The sequence below is a fragment of the Mesoplodon densirostris genome, chromosome 5 (assembly GCF_025265405.1).
Source record: "Mesoplodon densirostris isolate mMesDen1 chromosome 5, mMesDen1 primary haplotype, whole genome shotgun sequence".
In the NCBI taxonomy this organism is placed as follows: Eukaryota; Metazoa; Chordata; class Mammalia; order Artiodactyla; family Ziphiidae; genus Mesoplodon; species Mesoplodon densirostris.
The window spans coordinates 147,341,732-147,367,407 of NC_082665.1; the positions used below are offsets into that span (position 1 = coordinate 147,341,732).

The 25,676-nt window shown below is 46.2% G+C and overlaps 1 protein-coding gene across 1 annotated transcript; it reads left to right on the forward strand.

Moving 5' to 3' along the window:
• The first annotated feature begins 5,042 nt into the window (after positions 1-5,042).
• Positions 5,043-25,093, forward strand: RBP2 (retinol binding protein 2). Its single transcript, XM_060100230.1, has 4 exons — positions 5,043-5,115; positions 17,938-18,116; positions 23,389-23,490; positions 25,043-25,093. Exons 1-4 carry the CDS (start codon positions 5,043-5,045, stop codon positions 25,091-25,093), a joined length of 405 nt encoding a protein of 134 aa, XP_059956213.1.
• Positions 25,094-25,676: the final 583 nt, after the last annotated feature.

A 25,676-nucleotide genomic window follows, 5' to 3' on the forward strand; every position in this document is an offset into this window, starting at 1 on the left:
TTTTTGTCATTTCTTTTTCATTTATTTCTGAACTGATCTTTATGATTTCTTTCCTTCTGCTAACTTTGGTTTTGTTGTTGTTGTTCTTCTTCTTCTTCTTTCTCTAATTGCTTTAGGTGTAAGTTTAGGTTATTTATTTGAGATGTTTCTCATTTCTTGAGGTAGGATTGTATTGCTATACATTTCCTGCTTAGAACTGCTTTTGCTGCATCCCATAGGTTTTGTGTGGTCATGTGTTCATCGTCATTTGTTTCTAGGTGTTTTTTGATTTCCTCAGTGATCTCTTGGTTATTCAGTAGTGTATGGTTTAGCCTCCATGTGTTTGTATTGTTTACAGATTTTTTCCTGTAATTGATATCTAGTCTCATAGCATTGTGGTTGGAAAAGATACTTGATACTATTTCAATTTTCTTAAATTTACCAAGGCTTGATTTGTGACCCAAGATATGATCTATCCTGGAGAATGTTCTATGAGCACTTGAGAAGAAAGTGTTTTTTGTTATTTTTGGATGCAGTGTCCTATAAATATCAATTAAGTCCATCTTGTTTAATGTATCATTTAAAGCTTGTGTTTCCTTATTTATTTTCATTTTGGATGATCTGTCCATTGGTGAAAGTGGGGTGTTAAAATCCACTACTAAGATTGTGTTACTGTTGATTTCCCCTATTATGCTGTTAGCATTTGCCTTATGTATTGAGGTGCTCCTATGTTGGGTGCATAAATATTTGCAATTGTTATATCTTCTTCTTGGATTGATCCCTTGATCGTTATGTAGTGTCCTTCTTTGTCTCTTGTAATAGTCTTTATTTTAAAGTCTATTTTGTGTGATATGAGAATTGCCACTCCAGCTTCCTTTTGATTTCCATTTGCATGGAATATCTTTCTCCATCCGCTCCCTTTCAGTCTGTATGTGTCCCTAGGTCTGAAGTGGGTCTCTTGTAGACAGTATATATACAGGTCTTGTTTTTGTATCCATTCAGCCAGTCTATGTCTTTTGGCTGGAGCATTTAACCCATATACGTTTAAGGTAGTTATGGATATGTATGTTCCTATTACCATTTTCTTAATTGTTTTGGGTTTGTTATTGTAGGTCTTTTCCTTCTCTTGTGTTTCCTGCCTAGAGAAGTTCCTTTAGCATTTGTTGTAAAGCTGGTTTGGTGGTCCTGAATTCTCTTAGCTTTTGCTTCTCTGTAAAGGTTTTAATTTCTCCACCCAATGTGAATGAGGTCCTTGCTGGGTAGAGTAATCTTGGTTGTAGGTCTTTCCCTTTCATCACTTTAAATATGTCCTGCCACTCCCTTCTGGCCTGCAGAGTTTCTGCTGAAAGATCAGCTGTTAACCTTATGGGGATTCCCTTATATGTTATTTGTTGTTTTTCCATTGTTGCTTTTAATATGTTTTCTTTGTATTTAATTTTTGATAGTTTGATTAATATGTGTCTTGGCGAGTTTCTCCTTGGATTTATCCTGTATGGGACTCTCTGTGCTTCCTGGACTTGATTGACTATTTCCTTTCCCATGTTAGGGAAGTTTTCAGCTATAATCTCCTTAAGTATTTTCTCAGTCCCTTTCTTTTTCTCTTCTTCTTTTGGGACCCCTATAATTCGAATGTTGGTACATTTAATGTTGTCCAAGAGGTCTCTGAGACCGTCCTCAATTCTTTGCATTCTTTGTTCTTTATTCTGCTTTGTGGTAGTTATTTCCATTATTTTATCTTCCAGGTCACTTATCTGTTCTTCTGCCTCTGTTACTCTGCTATTGATTCCTTCTAGAGAATTTTTAATTTCATTTATTGTTTTGTTCATCATTTAAACCTCTATTTCTTATAAACATCTAGTCAATCAACAATTATAGCCTCCTTAGCACATGTTTACTTCATGTCAGTCAGCTAACTTCTCAGGTGGGCATAATAAGGGATTTTAGTTTGGGTTGAAACTAAATATTTTTACAGAAACAATCATGAATGAATACATGAATAAAAACAATTTTATTCATTTTTATTAAGCAAAATTTACATACAATAAAAAGGAAGAGATATCAATTGTAGTGTTTGAGTTTGGCAATTTTCTTACAACAACCATCTCAACTGTAGAACATTTCCATCTTACCTCCCCAAGAAATATTCCTTGTGCCCTTTCCTATTTCACCTTCTCTTCCCATACCCATCAAGCCACTGGCCTATTTTATTATCACTACAGATGAGATTTGGTTTTTTCTAGACTTTCATATAAATGGAAACATGCAGTATGTGATTTTTTGTGTCAAGTTTCTGTCCCTTAGCATAATGTCTGAGATTCATCCATGTTGTTATATATATCAGGAGATTGTTCCTTTTACTGTTGAGCAGTATTCCATTGTGTGAATATACCACAATTTGTTTTTTTATTAACTTGTTGATGGATGTTTAGGTTATTTCCAGTTTGGGACTATAATATGTGAAACTATTTTAGTTTTTAAAACCCTCATAATTTAATGAAGTTGGGTGGGTTAATAACTCTTACTCAAAGTATTTCCCCTTAGTTCCATCACTGTCTTCCATCAGAGTTGTTGAGACGTCTGATATCATTTTGATTATTGTATTGTTTCTCTATAGGTAATGTATATGATTGTTTTTGTTTTCTCTGTAAGATTTTAGAATTTTATTTTTATTTTGATGTTCTAAATTTCCACCAGTGTGTTCTGTGGTATATACATCCTGGGTAATTTCCTTAGCTTTCTCTTCCAATTTACTAATTCTCTCCTCAGCTGTGTTTAATCAGCTGTTTAACTCCTCTATTACATTTTTACTTTTAATGACTATATTTTTAAGTTTCTACTACTCTCTGGTTATTTTTAATCTATCTTTTAAAAAAATCATTTTATCCTTTTTTATGTTTTTAAGTGCTTTTAAATTTCTTTAATTTTAACATACTTATTTTATACTTTATATCTGACAGTCTTTATTATCTGAAGCTCTTAGAAGTCTAATTGGACTGTATGTTTCTGCTGGTGCTCCCTTTTTGGTGGATTATTTTCATGTGTGTTTTGAAATTTTGGATTATGAGCTCACATTTGGCATGGCTTTATCACAGAGAATTCTGGTTGGTCTGGGTTGAAGGTGTGTCCCTCCAGACAGCTTTTACATTTACTTCTTTCCAACAGTCTATAAGTATTGCAAGCTCAAGACTGCATTTATTTTAATATGTTGACTACCAGGCAGCATAAATTCAAACCCCAAACCAGAGTCAGAACAATGAAGAACCTTTTTTCTTAACTCACGTAGAACCCAGGCCAAATAAACTTTCTTGTTGTCTCTAGGTAGATTTTGACTATTTCACACTCTCACTGAGGGACTAGTCCATCAAGTATTTTGGCTTTATGCAAGCATCTCAGTTTCAACTTCCTGCCTTACACAGGGTAAATGACCCCCACCCCCACCCCCATGCCCATTAAAACCCAAGTCCCTGGCTTTTTGCAACTGGCAAACACATTCTTGTCCCCAGTCTCCTCCCCTACATGGCCAGCTTATTGTTACTTTCTTGCAAGGGAGACCTACAGGGAACTCAGATAGGAATCGGAATCTGAGCCTGGAGGGGAATACCTAGCTCCCAGGAGGCTGAGTGCTCAGCATACAGCAGATTCTGGCTGGACCTCAAAGGATGAAGTCCAAGGCTCCTTATCTGTCCACTTCTGATGCTTTCACTCATTTTCCATTTGTAGTGAACTTGTCCTTTACTACCCTCTTCCCTTCAACTTACATTGGTCTTTTGACAACAGCTGGGCCAATTTTTACTGTGTGTCTTTCTGACTCCAGTATATTTACTGAAAAATAAATGTGTCATTTTATACCTCTCAAACCACACACAGCAGAACCACTTGCTTAGATTTCATAGCACAAGGATATATACATTAGAGCTTCAATGTGTCAAAATTAAAACTGGGGACTCATGGTTTATCCATCTCAGCTCACACCTCCATTCTTCAGAGTATAGGAGCCCCTGTTCAAGCCCCAATTCTCAGAACCATGTGTCAGAGCAGTAAGCCAACCCATTTTCTGACCCACTGAGATAGCCAGCTTGAAGAACAGTCCTGAACCAAGAGTCCTTGTCCAAATGCCAGCCATGCGATTCAGCTTAGTCAGGTGATCTTCAGATTTTTCCTGGGGTCTAAAGCAGAGTCCCACTACCCTGCTGCCCTCCATCTGGCCTCCCTCTGGGTGCTGCTTGCTTTTAGTAGATTCATGCTCTCAGAAAATGCTTTTCTTGAGTAACCCCACTGTGTAGATGCTCTCAGGGTACCTTGCTGGGAAGCAAGTGAGAATCAGGTTCTCAACTCAAACCCTAACCCAAGCTGCCCTTTCCAAGCTGAACTTAGCACACTGTCTTCACAAAGCTCTTTTCCTTAGAAAGAACTTTGGAGCCAGACGAGACTGAGTTTGAATCCCAGTTCGGCCACTGACCAGTAGTTATTAGGCATGTGATTTAACCTCCTTGAGCCTTTCTCATCTGTAAAATGGAGATGGTCAAACATAGCTCAGGGCTCTTGTAAGAACACAAGATGAAAGGTGTCTCCTGCCCAGCACAAAGTAGAGTGGAGGCCCACAGGCATGAGTTCCCCTCTTCTTGACTTTACCAGCCAGGCCAGAAGTTCTGGCTACACAGCTGAGAGACTCCAGGTTTGAAGCCTGGGATCTGATGGCCTGTTGTGCATGTTGGGTGGGTACTGGGTGTTTGCTGGATAGAGTATTCTGCATGGGGCCAGGGGCTCTGTGGGAGCCCAGCCAGCCAAAAATGAGCTGTTCCAGGCCTTGTGTATGTTGGAGGTCACAAGGACACCCACGCCCGGCCACGTCAGGTTTTGAGCATGGGTTGTTCATGGTCCTGCTGAACTTTGCAAAGGAAAGGAAAGTTCCTTTGGGCTGTGCTTGTGACCTTTGAGCGTGTTATCTTCAAAGCCATAAACCTGGTCCACTGGATTATAAAAGTAGCTCATTCTAACACGTTTGCCCTGAAGCCTGCTCCTTGCCATCCAGCACACATCCACGGTAACCAAAGGCCACCACCATGACAAGGGACCAGAGTGGAACCTGGGAGATGGAGAGTAATGAAAACTTTGAAGGCTACATGAAGGCTCTAGGTAAGGGGGATGCCAGAGGTGGGAAAGGGGGTGGAGGTGGGAAAGGGAGAGGGAGGGCAACTTTGGAAGGACTGTGGTCTGGCCCTCCTGGCAGTGCCACTGTGGAGTTCCCCAGACCTGTGTGCAAGCCTCACTCCTCGCTCCTTACCAGCTGTGTAATATCAGGCAAGTCATATGCATTCTCTGAGGTTCAGATTCCTCATCGGCAAGTTGGGAACAATAATAAATGGGGTTATGTCTACAATGTCCTTGGCGTACAGAAAAGATTCACTGAATGGAGGAGGCACACACACACACACACACACACACACATGCATATGTGAGGAAAGCCAGACTTGAGAGGAAAATGCAGTAGCTCCCCTGCCTTGTGATTGCCATCTCTTAGATAACCAGTTGGATCTGATATTATGCACATATGACCCCTGCATTGCTCTTTTATTAATCTTGTAGTAGAGAAGCAGAAAAAGAGTAGATAACATCTCTCAGCCTAGAGAAAATCAGGCTAGGAAAGGCTTTCATCATATACATCAAACAACTCACTGCTCACCTGACTTCTGAACTAGGCTCCAAGCCAGGGGCTCCATCATCATGTGTCCTGAGTTGACTCTCCTGTGGGCTCTCTTGTGGGGCTGGCAGAAAACACACAAAACCAGAGCAAGTGGGCCCATAGAGGGGAGCTCACTTTTGGGGGCATATATTATAGGCCAGGCCCCGGCAAGGAGCATTGTCTGCCTGTCCTTATTTCTGCAATGACCTCCTGATCACCTTTTCTAGCTTTAGATCTCTCCGCATAGGGAGCTCCCAGCTGGAACTTCCCTACATGAAGCATGAGAAAAAATGGCTGCGGGTACGGTCTGAGGCCCAATAATTTGGATGTGATGATGGGAAGTCTCATCAAGAATGGGAATTGTGGGTTTTTCTGTGCAATTCACTTCTAGCTTGATGACACTTCCACCGTGTCAACAAACAAGGAGAGCTCATGTGACATGTTTTGCAATTTACAGAGGTTGGAAATTTCTTCATGTACTTTAGACATGTTTACAACACTGGATAGCTTTCTTTCCCCGCCTGGCTACAGAATGTTACCAATATAGTTGGGAGAGGGGGGAGGAGACAAAAATCCCCCTATCAGAACACTAATCCTGTTGCCCCTGCTTTTAGTACCCTGAGTGAGACTAGAAATGGAATCCTGCTTCCATATGTGAGTAAATGGGCTGGAAATGAGCTCAGAACTAGAATTCCGAACAAGATCATACAGAGGAGGAAACCAAACCAGTGGGCCAGCTGAGGCTTTCTCTCTGACCTTGACCAATTTTTTAACCTTTCCGAACCAGTCTCCTCATCCACCAGATAGAGAAATAACACCAGCCTTGTTTCTCCAGATGATGTTGGTTGTTGCTTTGAATGATTGAAAGTACTTTAACAAGAGCTATTTGGTGGTTTCAAGCTTTCAGCAGTGAGCTGAACAAGCCCAACTCAGGGAATATAATAAGAAAGCAATTTTGTGTCCTTTGTTGCTTATTCTTAAATTATATAAAGTCCTATGGTGACTTTAGGTACAAAATCGAGTCTCAGTTTAGTTTTCGGCTGTACAGGGTGGGCCCCTGGAGCCCCTCTTTCTAGTCTTAAGGTGAGAGGCAAGCACTCCTGTCACCATCCCCTATTCCCTCTGGGGGATGCCGGGATGCAGGGCACCCTGTCAGCTCTGTCCAAAACATCCTCTTCCTAAAAGCAGCCTTCCTCTGGACTCTTTCACACCCACTTACACCCTCCTTGTGGGGGAGGGGTGCGTGGGTCGTGAATGTGATGTTTGGATGTCTCTGTCGAGGAAGTTTTGAAGGGAGTGGCCTTTCCAGTTCTCCTTGGTATCGGACACCTCTTATCTCAGAGCTACAGTCATGACTTCCAATTCAACAACTTAACTACATTGATTTCACTCTAATGAGCAAACGGGTTGACCTCTTTGTACGAGTCTCTGCAGTGGAGAGGGGTGGGCTCCCACTTTCCTGATGGAGATTAGCACCATAGGGGGTGGTATTAGCTATACCCAGAATGTGGATGTGCTTGGTGCCTCGGTTTACCCACTGCTGATGGCCTACAGTATCCCAGGAGCTTGCCCCAGCTTGAATCCATGAGGCTCTGTGCAGAAACGACTCAGTCAGAGTCACCTTCCCACCGTGGACATGGGACACCTGACCCCTCTCACCTGCCCATGGGGACACAAGTGGGGCAGACAGGCACTGGCAGTGACTGGAAACAGGTCTCAAGGGCTCAGCCAGAAGCAGCTGGGTGGGGCGGCCTCCCACAATTGAATCTGCTGAAAGCAACCCAGCAGGGACTTCCCTGGTGGCCCAATGGTTAAGACTCCATGCTTCCAATACAGGGTACGTGGGTTCAATCCCTGGTCAGGGAACTATGCCATGCGGTGTGGCCAAAAAAAACCAAAACACAACCCAGCAGATCTGTACAATTTCCTCCACATCCACCCCACAAGACAGGGGTGGCTTTCCCAACACTGACAAGTCAGTGAAGCTTGCCTTCTAGCTCTTTTGAGCACGAGGCCCTTCGCATTTGGGAAAAACATATGTGGAGATCCTCCCACATCCCCAGATATGGAAATATCACTAAGTATAACTCCATTCCCTGCCAAAGAGCTGTCTCTTTCTTAGATGTTAATCCCTAGCACCAGGGAGTCGGCTTTTTCTGTGTGCCTGGCGGCTGGTTCCCTAGGAAGGAGATACCCCTGTCGAGAGGTGGGTCTGGGGACAAACTGTCTTTGTTCCCAGTTGGTGACTCACTCCACCCCCAGCCTCCCCACATGACCTGGCTGCCAGCCTCAGCAATGACATGTCAGGGCAACCTTTGGGTTTGCCCCAAATTTTCAAAGTCATTCGCTGTTCAGAGAATGGGTGACAAGGGTCAATGGTACCTCCTCTCCTGCCTTCTTAGACCTTGTGTTTCCTGAGGCCCTAGATTCTTTCTTGACAGTGACGAGAGCAGCTGGTGAACTCCTCTACCCTGAGGAATCTGTCATGCCCTGAGGTCCTCCTTCAGCTTGGATCGGGGGGTCAGGGAGTGGAGGATTGGTCTTCAATCTAAAGGGCAGACCTCTCAAAGTGAGGTCCCCGTGCTGTGAAAGAACGCTGGGGGAGAGTCCATTCACTCTGCCCTGGAGTGAGACCAGCACTGCACGTACATGGGGAATCATTCAGCTTCTTTACCAAAGCTTTAGACGTCACCCGTGGAAGCCAGGGATGGTGCCATCTGCAGCAGGCCCGGGCCCAGCCTCTGTTCTCAAGGAGCTCAAACTGGTGCAGACAGTCAAGCTATAGCCTTGTACAAATTGCATTCCTGTTCTCTATTATAACCACCCCCAAAATGTGGTGGCTTGATTTTATTATACAGAGATTTTATCATTGTCTCTCATAGTTATGGGAGTTGACCAGGTTCATATAGGGGGTCCTTGCTAGGAGGCTCTCATTCCATTGCAGTAAGACAGTGGCTGGGGCCAGAGCCATCTCAAAGGCTTCTGGCTCCTGTATCTGGCAGTTGGTGCTGGCCAGCCACTGAGACCTTAGAAGGGGCTGTGGATATATGTACATGTGGTGACCCATGTGGCCTGCGTTTCCTCATAGTACTCTGCTTGTGTCTAAAGAGACAGGAGCCAGCAGCTGAATGACCTTGTATGACCCAGACTCAGAAATCACACAGTATCACTTCCACCGTATTCTATTGGTTGAAGCAGTCATGAGCCCACCCACATTCAAGGGGAAGGTACATAGACCCCGCCTCTCAAAATCATATTGTAAGAACAGCCTGTAGGATGAGAGGTGGTGGTGTTGCAGCCATTAAAGAAAGTATAGTCTGCCACAGTTGGGACAGTGGGTGATTCTGCCCCTTGGGCCTGAAAGGACTATAGTGACAATAGAACAATGGTGACCGGAAGTGTGTGCACTGTATGGTGATGGATGGTAACTAGACTTGTGGTGGTGATCACTCTGCAGTCTATAGAGATGTTGAATTATGATGCTGTATACCTGAAATGTACAAAATTTTTTAAAACTGTGTGTGGCGGTGAGGGTGGAGGGAGCTACAATTGATGGATCATTGGAGGTTTCCTGAGTACTTCTGGGTGGGTTGTTTTTTTTTTTTTTTTTTTTTTGCGGTACGTGGGCCTCTCACTGTTGTGGCCTCTCCCGCTGTGGAGCACAGGCTCCGGACGCGCAGGCTCAGCGACCATGGCTCACGGCCCAGCCGCTCCACGGCATGTGGGATCTTCCCGGACCGGGGCACGATCCCGTGTCCCCTGCATCGGCAGGCGGACTCTCAACCACTGCGCCACCAGGGAAGCCCCTGGGTGGGGTTTTGAAGGAAGGAGAGGAGTGCTCCACACAAGGGTAGAGTCAGGCCTGGACCTGTGAGCATGTGCCAAGGTCAGACTGATGAGGATGTGGGTGGCCAAAGGAAGCAGAAGCCATATTACCAGGGAGTGAAGTGCAAGGGCGGCCGCAGGGGTAAGAAGAGTCAGAAAGGTACCAGGACCGGATCCTGAAGCGGTGTGACACCATGTGTGACCATCACCCAAGGACACCAGGTAAGGAGAGGGTCCTGGGAAGTACTGTGTACAGAGGAGAGAAGGGCCGTGAGCACCCTGACAGCCAGGGCGTGAATAGATCAGCAGAAACAGTCAGAGAACTGAAGGAGGAAGTGGTTGCAGTCGTCCTGGGAAGATGCGAGAGCAGTGCCAAGGAGGGTGTCCAAGGGGTTGTCCATAGCAGGAACTGACTAGATTTGGTACCTAAGTGGAGAAGAAGTAGGGGGTGAGCCTAAGAAATAAAACCCCACCATGTAACTTTAATCAGGAAGACAGGAATGTATAAGGGAAGGCATCTGTTCCAAAAGTACTCAGGGACTTCCCTGGTGGTCCAGTGGTTAAGAATCCGCCTGCCAATGCAGGGGACAGGGGTTTGACCCCTGTTCCAGGAAGATCCCACATGCCGAGGGGCAACTAAGCCTGTGCGCCACAACTACTGAGCCCATGCGCCACAACCACTGAGCCCATGCGCCACAACTACTGAAGCCCACGAGCCTGGAGCCCATGCTCTGCAACAAGAGAAGCCACCGCGATAAGCCTGCGCACCACAGCAAAGAGTAGCCCCTGCTCGCCTCAACTAGAGAAAGCCCTCGTGCAGCAATGAAGACACAGCACAGACAAAAATAAATAATAAATAAATAAATAAAAATAAAAGTACTCAGTTAACATTAAACTTAGACATATTTTAGGAAATCTTTGTTCAATAAATTGTAACCATTAGGAAAAATCCAGTTCTCTTAATTCACAAAAGAAGGTGATGATCATCTTCTATAAAGAGCATCTTTTCATTGAAATCAACATGTACAGATTTAAAAGAGCAGTGGCTACTGCAAAAAGTCCTAGTTGGTCTCTGGAAAATTCTACGAGGAAAGCGGTAGCTTTAGAGGCTGAAGTCAAGCAGGTGCCACCTGAGTGGTCTTTGCCAGGAAATCTTTCCTGATTACCCACAATGTTCAAAAGCCTGTCCTGACTGTAAGGGGCCAAAGTGTAACATCAGAGGTGAGCACATGCACAAAACATTCTCATGCCATGATAAGCATCGTGCTAGCGTGAGCTTTCTATACATTATGTCATTTAATTAATTCAGTTTCAACAAATGCCTTGAGCACCTATGACATGCCAGGAAGAGCTCTAGGCATTGGTGAAGCGTTGGTAAACGAGGCAACAAGTTCCCTGCCCTTGTGGAGTGGGCACGCTAGTGGGAGAGAGAGAGGGTAATAGTTTAAGACTCTTTGAGTAGTGGTAAGTGCGGAATTCTTGGGTGGAGAGTGATGGGTGGTCAGGGAAGGTTGTCTGAGGAGGTGACATTGGAGCCGAGGCTTGAATGCTGAGAAATGTTGTTCTGGGCACAGGGCACAGCAAAGGCTGGTGTGTTGGGCACGTGGTGAGCCCAGGGGTAGGTCAGGCCTTATGATGGGCAGACTTAAATCCATCTTATTCATATTCTTTAAGGTTCGCTATGACTACAGCGTGAAGAATGAATCACAGGAGGGCAAGACTAGAAACACAGAGGCCCATTAAGGAAGCTTCTGTGTTGTTCAGGCAAGAAATGATGATGGTTGGTTTAGGGCGGTGCCCAGGGCTGGAGAAGAGAGGACAGATTCAGTGTATATTTTGATGGTAAAGCTGACAGGGCTTGCAGATAAAAATGAAGCGAGAGGAAATGGAAGAAATGAAGACGGCCCCCAGGCTTAGGCCTGAATAGCTGGGAAGGCTGTGACCCTATCAGCTGATATGGGGAAGACATGGCAGGGAGTGAGTTTGGACAGGGGTGCCAGGTAGGGGGGAATGCATTAAGAATTCTGATTTACATCTTTTGATTACAGATGCCCATTACACATCCAAGTGGAGTATGAAAATTAGCATGTTGATATAAGATCTAGAGCTTAGGGTAGAGTCAGGGATAAAGCCAAAAGAATTTGGATAAAGAATTTGGATAAAGCCAAAATAAAGCTTGCCATTTTAAGGAGTGAGGAATCTGAAGGTCAGGGAAGTGAAGGAACTTTTCTGGGATCACTTGTGGCTGGAAATTGGTGCTGCTCAGAGAGGAGTCTGGTCTGCCTGCTTCTAACCCCCAAGCACTTGCCATAGCTCGGTTTCAGGTGCAGGTGCTAAGTGTGGGGTTAGGGGAGGGGGAGCTTTGTGCTGAGCAAAGTTCATCAGGATAGGGACCTCCGAAGCAGGAAGGCAGGACCCTCAGATACATTGCAAGAGGGTCACTCGGAGTCCCTGGGTAAAAATGAATGAATGACTACATGAATGAATGAATGAATGTCTGATGACCCAACGAGGAGTTAATTTCACAGCATTTGGATTCCTGCCAGTGCTCACAAGTCAATAAAGTTAGACACTGGCCAAAGACTTTACTTGTGTGGCATCTGGTTGGACTTTCAAACAGGGACAGTGCTGTAGGTGGGAAAAGCCCAGGTGAAGATAAGTTTGGTCCCTTCCTATGGGTCTCCCCTGGCGTGTAGTGGCAGCTTCTCCTCCTCGACCCCCATCCCAATGGTGCAGACTAGACTATGGCAGGGGGGGAGGTGAAAAGTACAAGGGGAGCAGGGAGGCACCCCAGGGTCTCCAGCCTGCCTCTGCTGGCTAGGCAAGGGGTTGAATGCATTTGGAGGTGTCCCTGAGGGTAAGAGAGAAGGAGCCAGGAAGGGGCAAGGACAGTTCCTCTTTCCGTGGATTATCTGCAGGCGGAAATGGCATGGAAAGACGGAGAAGGTTGCTCTTCCACTCTGCTTCTCACAATGCCTGAGTGCTGAGGATTTGTGAATTAAGGAGTTCAGGTTGGAAGCCCATGGAAGCTGCACTTAGAATGGGTTTCAGATTTCATATGATGAAAATGTGTGCATCTCTGCTCTTTAATTTACAAATTGCGCCTGCCCTTTTAGCCTACAACTTTAGCTTTTTCCACAAGCATATTACAAAGCATTTTAATGTTGAGTAGCATACTCATATTTCAACGTTATGGCCTGCATTGTTCAAAATGCAGTTATGAAAAGCATGCTTTAATAAAGTCACTTCAGTGGTTTTTTTTTTTTCTTCTGCAGCAACTATAAGCCATATATATTATTCAGAGATAGCTGGCCTTTGGACGTTTTCCTCTGAGATAGAAATTCATTTCACCTGGCTATAAATCAGGCTTGGAGATACCTTTAATCCAGAAAAGCAGATGAAACATATTTGATAACCCTGGTGTTCAGACACCATACCAGGAAAATAATTTTCCCTGCAAAGTACAAAGAGTAAGTGTTTTTGTAATCTGTGTGTGTATGCCTGTGTATTCTACAGCTGCAGTTAAACGTTTCCTTTTGATTAGAAATATCACAAATCCACCGACAGAATGTTTGGCTCCCTTCCCTGGGGTGGAGCAGGGGTGACATGATTAACTAGCCTGCGCACACGGTGAAGCGTAGCAAGAGGCCAAGCCATTTTTCAACCCAGAGAAGAAGCAATGTTTGATTCAATTTGCATAGAGCCGCTAGTAAGATTCCCCGGCTCTGGTCAGAAAGACTGACTGGGGGTGGTGTTCCCGGGACAAACCTCTTCTCTTGGCAGTAGACATTTTTAGCTGTGATCTACCTCTCTGGGCAACCAGAGACAAGCAGTCATTTCCATTTGGGGAGCCTTAAACAGAATGTGTTTTAGTTGTGAACGATAAACAGAATGTGTTTGTAGGCAAACTGCCAGGAGTGCTGTCCTAGCTGGGCAACTCTGAACCAGCCACTTAAATTCTCTGGGCTTTGATTTCCACATCTGTGGACTGAAAGTAGAGTTGCTCTCTGAAGACCACTTAAATGTAGACTTCTAAATTTCTCTAATTTCTAATTCCCAATTCTTCCTTAGTACGGTTGAGCCTTGAACAACAGGGTGGGGGCGGAGGAGCAGCGGTGTGTTAGGGGCCCTGCTCTCCGTGCAGTCAAAACTCCGCGTGTAACTTATGGTTGGCCCTCCGTATACATGCAGTTCCTCCGTATCCGTGGTTCTGCATCCGTGGATTTAACCAACCGCAGATGGTGTAGTTCTGTAATTACTATTGAAAAAAATCCACATGTAAGTGAACCCGTGCAGTTCAAACCCGTGTCTTTCAAGGGTCAACTGCAGTTTTGCCTGGTGCCCTCCCCTCTGTTTCATCTGGTTAACACATGACCTGTGGTTTTCTTTCCTCAGCTCCTAACTGTGGCTCCAGCATGGTTTAGCACAGCCTAAGCTTCTCCTCACTCAGCACAGAGGGCTAGAGCAGGAACTAAAGTCATTTCTACCCTTTGGTCAACCTGTGGAATGAGGAAACCAGTCCATGCGGAAAAAAAGGTTTGGCCAGGCCGGATTAAACGCCCATGTGACAGGCCAGGGCTATGTGACGGAGGGAGGGGTAGATCAGCCACCATTCTGACTGTTTCTTCAGAGGCCAGGACACTTGGGCTGCATGGAGTGGCAGATGGCTGTGGAGATGCATAAACATGACTTGAATATTTCACTCTGGACTGAATGCCGATGTGACCACTGTTTGACCAGAGTGGAAAAGGCCAAGGAGTGGAGGCCAATGTGCATCAAATACCCACCAGCTCCTCGGCACTGTGTAAAGCACTTTTGCCATTATTTTAACTGAATCCTTACATAAATAACCCTATGAGATAAGCTTTCTTTTCCCCATTTTACTGTGAGAAACTGAGGCTCAGAAAGGGAAAGTGACTTCTCTGAGGTCACAAAGCTGGGCGATCAGAGACAGGATTTATGCCTGGATCTGACCCTCACTCTTTTATGCCAGAAGTTCTAAACTTTGGCATGCACAGAATCGCTTGGAAGGCTTGTAAAAACAAGAGGGGCCCAACCCCCTGTAGGTCTAGGGTGGATCCCAGAATTTACATTTCTAAGAGGGTCCCGTGTGCTGTGGATGCTGCCAGCCCAGGGGCCTCACTTTGAGAACCACTATCCTAGACCACGGGGCCCATGTTAACCAAACCATAAGTATCTCTTGAGCTCCTACTGTGTGCCCAGCCCTGGGCCTGGTTCTATGGGGACACGGGAGCAAAGAGACAACATCATCCTTGTCCTCACAGAGCTGAGATTTTGGAGAAAAAAATAATAGACTCCATGAAAAAGAGGAAAATGCCAGGTAGTACCTCCTGCGGGTTAAACCCTGGGCCTGGAAAGCAGGTGAGGAAGGAGACAAGAAAGAACAGACATGCTGGCGCAGGCAAGGCTGGGGCTGGGAGGAGAGGGTCAGGGATTCAGGGGCCAGATGTGCAGGGAGTATCTGGAAAAATGCAGAGGGCTCCGAGGAAACCAGCTTATGAGATCAGGGAGTTGATTATGATGGTGCCAGCGGCTACCACTTATGGGGCCATTACCACAAGCCACCAGCCACTGGGCAGATCTCTTCACAAACACCATCAAACATAGCCTGATGCAATTAGTAATAACTCTACTTATAGCTACTGCTCTCTGCTGCTTCCAGATCTGGACCCTAGTGTCCAGCGATGGAGCTGAAGTTAGATGTCACCTGGCTCTTCAGGCTGTGTTCCTGGGGCAGAAGGAGAGAAACACGAACTGGAGTGTAACACGTTAGCCTCTGCCTAGCACAAGCACGTGTTTATACCGACTAGAATGCAGAAAACGTTCTTTCACGGCTTTTAGCAGTTTTAAGGAAGGATTCATTTTGAAGTCCGATATAGTTGACCACTTGGTCCTGTCTAGTCTTTTCCTTTCCAAACAGGCCAGCAGTTGCCTTAAAGGGAGAAAAATTAAACAAGGGATATTACCATAATTGCAGGGACCAGATGACAGAGATGAATGCCTCAGAAAGGGTTTTGTCAACCCTTCCTGTATCATGTTCTGTGGAACCCTGGCCAGCTGGAGACCCCACCAAGGAGGGTTCTACAGCCACCTAAGATTGGGAAAGCCTGCATCTTCTGTCCTGCTCTTGGAGTTACAAAGCATTTTCCCCAGATTAAAGTCTCTGTGAAAGCAGCCAGCCTGTCTTGGTTTTAATGGCTCATTTCTCAAACTTAGCTGATCATGAGCTCCCCTTAAAAAATTTTTTTTTGACCACCAGTCTTTTATAGGCTGAGTCCATGGCAAATACAGTGGGGCACCTGGGCTCTTTGAACACTGGCCTAGATGCCTAGGAGGGTTCACAGCAGCAGAGACAGCATTTATCTACCCCCATGCCCTGGGGCCTGCAGGCTGTGTGGCTTGGACATGACCCGGTACAATTTCATATGCCACAAAGCTGAAGCTCTCAGAAAATGTCCAGCGTTGGAACGTGGTTGCTCCAGCTCCGAATTCTTGTAGAGTCCTAAGCCTAGAAAACAATTGCTGTCTGAGATGAGGCCCCGAAATCTGTAGTTTTTACATCTTCCCAGGTAATCCTGATGGGCAACCGTTGGTGAATTCTTAGACCGGGCAAGTTCTCAACCAATAGTAGTGAACAATAGTTGAGCAAAGCACTGGCATTCATACACCACCTCAGGCCAACTTGAACCTATTTCTCTTTTCAACTTAGGATACAGGTATATAATCCTTTTACCTGTTGGGATGCCTGTTATTACTTGAAATTATTCTCTTATGATAAAAGCTGACTTTATACAATTTAGAATCCAAAAGACCAGCCAAGGTCCTTCCTGGATTCTGCTGTGGTCCAAGCATCCAGCTTGGACCTCTTCTTCTTGGTCCTTTAGGAGAAGGAAGGTGATAATGACCAAAGAGGGATTCAGGAAGAAATGTGTCAGAAGGGAAATGGGGAAAGAGGGTGAGGGAAGTGATGCTTGGCTACCAGGGAAGGACAGCAGAAGAGGTGGGGATGCGACCATCGGAGATGTTCATTCTCTGAATTGAAAGCAGCTCCATGAACTGTTGGTAACTGCCGGTCTCACTGATGGGCACACTAGTGTTTATCCCCCACCAGATAGCACACAGTGTGAAGTTTGATCACCTACTACCATAGCGATGAGGCTGGAATTCTCAGAGAAACAGCACTCAGTGAATCTGAACTGTTCTTACTCTTGAAGTCATTATTACCCTGGGTTATGAGCAAATCAATCTGTGTTTTTTGAAATCTTCCAGGTAAACTTTCTTTAAAAAAAAATTAAAGATTTATATTGGCATCCGAAGATATCTGGAGAATTCACAGGCATAAAGGAGGTCAAAGGTCAAATACGATTTGGCTAGAGACAAAAAGCTTAATGATGTTTGTAGCAAGGGTAGAAATTCAGCAGTTCCAGTATTATCCTGTTTCTACATCATTTCGATAGGACAGTGTCGTTTTGGCTTGGGTGACATTTTATGCACAATCAGAGGTTAACAGGAGGTGGGCTCAGCACTTAGCTTCTTACCGTAAAATGTAAAGCTTAGGAAATGAAACACTCTATTGAAGGGCATGTTCCCTTTTACTTACAAATGGTCTCTAAGAAATGAATAAGATTTTCTTTAAAATATCAAGGCAAAAAAAAAGCTGTAAATGGAGTAGGTGCAGCAAAACCTTGACAATTGTTGAATCTGCGTGATGGGTGTGCCGGGTTCCTTGTACTCTCCCCTCTACTTTGGTTTGTTTGAAATCTTTCATAATAAAAATATAAACAATTATTCATCTTTTCCTTAAAAACAACAAAAGAAATCTCTGAGCACGTGTTTATTAAGTGTCTGAAATATGCCTAAGCTGTGCTGGGGCCATGACTGAGGCAGAACATCCCCCAGATCTGCTGTAAAAATGGAAGTTTGTAGGTGTTCTTCCCTTCAGTGGGTATGAACAAAAGAGCCATCTTTACCCAGGATCTAGACTGGTTATTTTTAAGCAGTCTTTTTCCTTTTAAACCATGAAGTCTTCTGTTCAGCAAACTCTTAGGAGGAAACCAATATGTCAAATAGATAGAAGGGAACTGCTGTGAGGGCAGGGGCATGTGCGTGTGTATATGTAGGCGTGTGCGTGTGTATATGTGTATGTGTGCATGGGTGTGCACACACACACACTGGGAAGTTGCAGCTCAGGGGTACTACCTCCCCTCCCACCAGGGCTCCCGAGGAGATGTCCAGGGACCCTGGATTTCCCAACAGTTGACTGAGATGCCCAAACTGGCCGTGTGCAAGACAGCTCTTGTTTCCCACTTGAGCGAAGCATGTGGCCGGCCTGAGATCTGCGTCTCTGGTCCTGAGTGTTCGGCCTTGTTAAAGAAATGAATGCGTCTGGCTGAGCACATCATAACCTCCACAACTCCCTTTGCCAACAGATATTGATTTTGCCACCCGCAAGATCGCCATCCATCTGAATCAGACGAAGATCATTGAGCAAAATGGTGATAAGTTCAAGACGAAAACCAACAGCACGTTCCGAAACTATGACTTGGATTTCACAGTCGGGGTGGAGTTTGCCGAGTACACAAAGGGCCTGGACAACCGGAATATTAAGGTACTGACCAGAGTGGAGTTTTCATCCACACGGTCTCGGTGCAGGGGCTGGCTGTTTAGCTGCACAATGAAAAAATGACAGAAACAACCTGGGAGGCATCAGGAGAGGGGGACCAGAATGGACTTAATGATGCTGGCAATAAACAAGTATTGAAAGTTTAGTGGGAAGAAGCAGGCTGGCTTCTGCATGAAGCTTATAAGCCAAGGAGGGATTAAAGGATGCTGACCTCTCCAGGATCCAGGGTAGGAGGGCAACTCCTACACTGACATGGGCCTGTCAGGCAAAGCGAAGAGGCCAGGTGGACTCATAGGGAAGGACGTTGAGAGTGCCAGCGGGATAGCATAGCCTCATCCTGGGAGCAGCTCCTCAGCAGCAGCCAAGCATTGCCATGGAGGACTGAGGCCTCATGTTGCTAGAATTTTTTTTCTTTTCAGGAGCTGTTGAGCATTCATATGTTCTTATATGAAATATCTCAATTTTAGATGATCCCAACTGATTTAAATTTTTTTTTTTTTTTTTTGCGGCACGCGGGCCTCTCACTGTTGTGGCCTCTCCCGTTGCGGAGCACAGGCTCTGGACGCGCAGGCTCAGCGGCCATGGCTCACGGGCCCAGCCGCTCCGTGGCATGTGGGATCTTCCCGGACCGGGGCACGAACCCGCGTCCCCTGCATCGGCAGGCGGACTCTCAACCACTGCGCCACCAGGGAAGCCCTAATTTTTTTTTTTTTTTAGAAAAATGCAATGCAAATCACACCTAAAAATCAGTAGACTAGATGAAGTCAGGCTTTCTCCAATCCTAGAAACCCAGATAAATCTCTGGCAAGCTTATGGCTTCAGTCTCAGCCTCACCTTAACTCTCAGGACATAATCGAGGAAATCCTCCGTGCATCAGAAGGCACACTTCTAGCCGCTTGAAGCTTTTGGATGTGGGGAGACCCCTAAAATGAGCAGAGAACTCTGAGTGCAGAGTGGGGAGTTATCTCCAAGCCCGAGAACTGGAGTCTGCAGAATAGGCAGGCCCTCATCCAAGGGGCTGTTTGTGAATAAGGCAGAGGTTGGTGGCAGCGGGGAGAAGTAAGGCAGTGGTGGGAAAGGCGGGGCCGTCGGCAGGTCCCCTCTCCTCCTGCGTCACCTGGTGGTATCACAGCCCAGTGACCGACTGTTGCACTGTCCGCATTCACGCTCAGCGTGAACATCTTTGGTTTTCCAAATCCAATTACACCTGGGCAGTGCCAACAACAGAAATGGGGGAAAATCCAATCTCAGCCGCATTTAAGGATTCCCGCTCCCAAATCTTAGCATCATACAAGAACCCCGGGGACTGCACGGTCCAGTGCAAGCCCATGTGGTTTATACAGGAGTGGGCAGCTTGAGCCCTCATGGCACCCACTCCCTCTCTGCCAACGCAGCCACCAGGACCTCTGCCCCGGCTCCCAAGCTGAGGAGGGCCGGGCTGAGATTCCTGTGCCCAGGTATCCGTGCTCTCAGGCCCTGCAGAGGGCCACCCTCTCAGAGCACCACAAGGAAGCAGGGCCCTCCACCCTGCCCTTCCCCTATCCCCATGAGCCCCACTCCCCCCAGAGCCCCACTCTTCTCTGGTGCTTCCAGGAGTTCCTTCCAAGTCGAAGTCTCAACTCTTCCCCCAAAGCTCTGGCTGCTCTCCCGGGGTGGGGAGGAAAAGCTGTCACCATTCTTTGGGGATGATTCTAAAGCCAGAAGAGCAGGACACATCTTATTTCTCAATCAAGTTGTCCTGGCACATTGATCATCTCAGCCAATGAGTCAGGGGTGAATGACGTTTGGGCTCCTTGAAAAGAAAAGTGGGAAATGGAAAGCCCTTTGGAAATGCTTCCATCAAACCAGTCTTGGCAGGAGACGCTAAGCTCCCGAGCTCCGGAACGGCCCCTTGTAGAATCCCGCCCCGAGGAGTTGCTGGATCGGCAAGCTTTTCTGAACTGTGTGGCTGCGAGGCCAATTCATCAGACACCAGAAATGATAGGAATATTTGTCTCAGAATTTTTGCAACCCTCTGCTGTTCTAACCTAATCAGTTCCAAATGATTCATTTTCCCCTTGCTTCTCAGTTTTGGGCGTGGGCTATTGAAAAGCAGGCCTGTCCTCTCTGACTCATTTTTTATTACCTTTGACGGTGGAGAACTCACTCTTACTGAAATAAATCATGTCCTTTTGGCCCTTGCTGACCCTTAAAGGGCTCCATTTGTTAACACCTAGGCTTCTGCCTCTCCCTTCCATGCTGTGTCCTCTCTGAGTTCCATCCTCTCTCCAGGATCGGCTCTTAGCCCTGCAGAGAGAGATAATCCCCTTTCTCACTTCTGGTGTCTGCTTTGCCTGCAGCAAAAAGCCAGGGCTAATAAACACACACACACACACACACACACACACACACACACACACACACGAGATTGAGAAGTACTCAGACAGAATTTGCCCAGCCTCCAGCAAAGGGCTGTTCCCATGAGAATCACAACCCAGAGCAGGTGCCCTTGGCACTACCTTCTTCCTGTAACTTGACTGCAACCCTTTAGCTGGAGAGGCACGGCAGGGAGTGGGTGAGTCTATCTCTCTGATTAATTTCTGTGACCCACCCTTGGTGGCACACCCAAGTGCACAAAAATCTTGTGTCTGTGTGCATGTGTGCACTTGCATGTGCGTGTAGTGCTCCTCTTTGTCCTCTTATTCTCCAGGACTCCACTTCTTAACTCCTTGGTCACCCTCACGAGCCCTTCTGAAAGAGCGGAGACAGATATTCATTCAATCAACATGCATTAGGTGTCCTTGATGTGTAAGACAATATGGGCTGGGGGACTGGAAGACACAGACCTTGCCCAAATAGAAGATGTGAGTCCTTTCTCGTCTGTGTGGGAGGGATCTCTGGAATATTCCAGACAACATCTCGCTTTCAGAAGAGGAAAGAGAATAACCTATGAATTAAGCTTCTCTAAGACATTCAAAACTGTGAGGCTTAAGATGGTCCTAAAGGAGGAGGAGATGTGTTTTCTTTAGAAAACATGTAGAAGTTTATTTTTAAATTAATTTGGGGAATATTAATACATACGCATGCTTTAAAAAAAAATTAAACACTAAAAAGTGAAATTTCCTTCCTATCCTGGCCCCCAGCTCCTTAGTTCCCTCCCGAGGGACAATTACTATTAAGGGGTTTTTTTGCCTCCTTGGAGAGAACGTGTACAAACATATGCATGCCTCCCCACTGCTCCTTCTTTTATGCACATGGCCCTCCTCCTTGCTTTTTTAACTTAAACTATACACTATGGAGACTACTCTTCTCCGTAAGTGCAGAACTGCCTTCTCCTTTCAAGGGCTACAGAGCGGGGAGGAACCACACCGTATTTAACCAGCCGCCACTGATGCAATTTATGAGGCTTCCAGGCCTTTGCTGTAACAAACAACGCTGCGATGGGCTGAAGAGTAAAATAAGGAGGAATAAAATTGTACATAAAATATATAATATAGTCAAGGTCAAATATGGCTTTAGAAACAGGTAGACTTAACAATCTGTAGAAAACAGATATCTACCAAAAAACAGACCTGAAGTGAATTTAAAAAAAAAGCAAAAAAACACAGGTTCGTTTATCACCAACTGGGTTTGCAAGATAGGGAGGAAAATAAACGCCTGGTCCTTAGCATAATATTGTTCATAGAGGCGTAATATGGTTTGCACATACTTGGAAGAAAACCAACTCACATCAGGGTCATCCCCGAGGTAGGTCAGCAACAACACACCACCACTGCCCGGATGGGAATCAACCTCACATGCAAGCCTAATGTGGGCACAGAGGTGGGTGGCCTTGAAGGACCACTTAGGGATAGTACACATCGTCCCCTGGCAGGTACTAAGACAGATAGAGTGGGGGGAACAGGAGGAAGAGGAACTGGGGCAGGGTGTGAAATTTGTAAATATGTAAATTTAATAAGAGGGGTTAGAGCCTCTTGTGGTTCAGCCTCTTGTGGCTTCTCCAACCTGCTGGTCAACTCAGCCTGGTTGTCCAGCACAAGCTCTGCATCTCTGCTGCCTTCCCTGTGCTAATTGATCCGCATTGCTGCCTGGAGGAAACCCAGGACCAGGAGAAGGTCCATCTCCCCATTCTGGATGACAAGGCTGGCTCTGGGGCCATATGTGCAGCCCCCTGCAAACTAGGTAGCTTCCCTGCCTTTGTTATTCCCTACAGTGGGCAGTCCTCACAATGTGTTTCCTGTAGGGAAAATTCTAAGAAGTAAAATTTCTAGGTCAAAGAGTATACACAATGTTATAGTTTAAAGGTAATGTAAAATTGCCCTGCAAAAAGATTCATACCGATTTATATATGCACCAGCCCTGTATGAGGGCCCATGTTTCTCTGTACCCCCTCCAACCCAGTGTGTTATTAGACTCTTTGATCTTTGACTACAGGATGAATTGTATCTGAAAAACAAACAGACTTAATTTGCATTTCTCTTGTTATAAGTGAGGTTGAATATATTTTCTTATGTTTAAAAGCCATCTGTGGGCTTCCCTGGTGGCGCAGTGGTTGGGAATCCGCCTGCCGATGCAGGGGACACAGGTTCGTGCCCTGGTCTGGGAAGATCCCACATGCCGTGGAGTGGGGCTGGGCCCGTGAGCCATGGCCGCTGAGCCTGCGCGTCCGGAGCCTGTGCTCCACAATGGGGGAGGCCACAACAAGGCCCACGTACAGCCAAAAAAAAAAAAAAAAAAAAAGCCATCTGCATGGGTGTTTTGTTTTGTTTTGTTTTTCCTTGTAAGCTGTTGGTTTGGTGTCTTGTGTTGAATTTCCTATTAGGTTATTGATCTTTTCCTTATTGATGTACAGGTGTCCTTTGTATGTAAGGAAATCAGGTCTTTGTCTGATAGGTGTTACAATTATTTGTCCCAGTGTGTTATTCATCTGTTGACTTTGAGGTATCTTTCCCTTCCAGAAATTTTACATTGTGACATAGTTAAATTCATCATCTTTTCCCCCACCAATTTGGAATGCTGTCTTTACCATATGGTAAAATGGAAGACTAGAAGTCTTTCAAAGAGAACAGAACTGGCCAAGATAAGTCGGTCTGGCTAGAACGAAGGGCGTATGTGGAAATGAGGCTGGTGGGAGGCTGGCGTGGCTGTGGCTGAGAGCTCGGCTCTGGGGACGGAGCAGAAGCCCAGGAGTGGCTGCAGAAATGCAGCTGCAGGTTTACACGTGTTCAGTCCTCATCAAGACCATACAGTTGATTTGCCTGGAAACCTCTCATTACAGACTCTGATCGTCTGGGAAGGTGATACCCTCGTGTGCGTGCAGAAGGGGGAAAAGGAGAACCGAGGCTGGAAGCAGTGGGTCGAGGGGGACAAGCTGCACCTGGTAAGTCCCCAGCTCCCCTCCACTCTGCTTATGCCAACTGCCGGTTCACCCAGCCAGGCGCTTTGACAAGAAAAATGGCCCTGCCCTCCTCCCCTAAGCTCCAGCCAAATGTGTGTGGTTCAAATGCGTGAGCCATTCCCATCTGGCTCAGGGGACTCCAGGAGGAAATCTATATGGCTGTTCCTGTGAACGGCTGCAATTAAAAGGAAAGTTCAAGATGCTGAGTTAGGAAGCCGAGATCCAAGGAGAAATGCAGGGAACCTGCCAAAGACCAGCCGGGGAGAAATGCGAGGCACAGAATTAAGATGCCCTGGAGGAGGGTGAGACCAGGAGTCCTCAGTGATGTGAGCCTAGGAAGGAGAGGGGTTGCGGTGGGCGTGGGATGCAGTGGGAGCGGGTTGCACTGGGAACTGCCTGTAGACCACAGGCACTGGCCTCACATCCTAAGCTATGTCCACCTGATCCCCAAATATTTTAGCTTAAGTTGACACCGGAACAGAACAGTTGGAATAAATTATTTCTGATTTCCTTGTATAGAATATATCCATCTAGATAGCTTAATTTTTCACTCTTCAGTCTTTAAGACACGTGATTTGTCCAACACTCAAATAGTGAAAAGTCTTTCACTCCTTCGTGCATTCTGTCACCTGTTTGTTACATGAATGGCTCATTGAATGGATGGCCCTTTATTCATTCACCTGTGGAGTCAAGCAGGTACCTGGCTCTGGTGTCAGTATTCATGTCACAGGGTGCCCTTCAGAGCCAGCCTCGCCTCACCTGAGATCTTTATTTCGGAGACAATGTCGACTGGTGATAAATGGGAGGCAGTCACTGTTTTCCATCGACAGTTTTCCCTACCTGCCCCGGCTTGGAAGGTGGATTTTTTAAATTGTAGTACAAACCCCAACCGTCCCTGTGGCTAAGCCAAGGGATTCATCATCAACTGCAATGATTTTTGTGGTTGTTCCCACACTCGTGTTTTTCCTCTCCTCCCTCAAAGGGTCACGAGGCGCAGATAAGGCCTGGGGGCTCCCTCTGTCCAGATGAAAGGCAGCTTCTTGTCTCCCCAGGCAGGCCTGGGGGAGCCCTTCTGCAGCCCATACCCTGTCATTGCCTGTGTGGCCACCAACCAACGTTCTGATCACCAGAGGCCAGAAAATCCACAGGGTGCAGGGAAAACTCACCAGGCCCTTGCCTTCCAAAGGCTCCCCACTAGATCCTTCCCTTCTTTGCAGCTTTGCTGCCTTTTATAAATTAAGCAATGTTGCTTTAATCACGAGAGTAGGAGAAATCCTGCCCAAGAGGATACTTTCTTTGCATTTTTCATTTTTATAGTTGTTCAAGCTCAACTCAAGTGTCAAAATCAAATTACTGCTACCTGCAGGGCATGCCAGCTGATTGGGTCTCTGAGATGCTCTTTGCCCAGAATGACTAAGTGTCCTCTTTATTCCAGCTCCTGCTCCACCCCAACTCACAGACACCCAGAGGGCTGAGGGTGGGCGGAAGGAAGGCCTGGCTTGTTAGTCACTCACCTGCTTTTCTGATGTTGCAGGAGCTGACGTGCGGCGACCAGGTGTGCCATCAGGTGTTCAAGAAGAAGTGATGGCTGTGAGCAGGGTCTACCTAGCATGCGCTCCATGCTCCCCGTGAAGAGCTCTCTGCTGGCTTTGGGGAGCAGCCGCAGGACCCCCCTACTCCTGATAGAGCCCATGGAGGCATCTGGATGGGTTTTAAACAGAACGAGTATGTAACAGTGACAGACATAGACATAGGCATTAAACGACAAAACAAAAATCACTCCCATACTTTGAAACCCTTTCATCTATTCCCCTTTATTTCTAGAACTGTCAGTTTTATCGGCAATCAGAAGAGGTGATTGCCTGCATGGTGGTTTTCTGTGCAGCTTTTGTTGTTTATTTTTTAGTTTAGTTTAGCTTCGTTTCTTTGTCGTTAGTTTGGGTGTGGGGTTGTTTTACCTGGAAACATTCTCTGGCCAGCACAGCATATCCCCTACTGATTCCTGGACGTTGCCTATTTGAGGTTCTTTCCTAGGGGTCGCACATTGATTCCTCCAAGATCCTATTTTAGGGAGCATATGCTTTCCAGTTTGTACTTTCCCTTAAGCAGCCTGAGTGGCTCTACCTCTACAGGCCTCTGCAGGTCTGCAGTATCATCTTCTCTTGGTC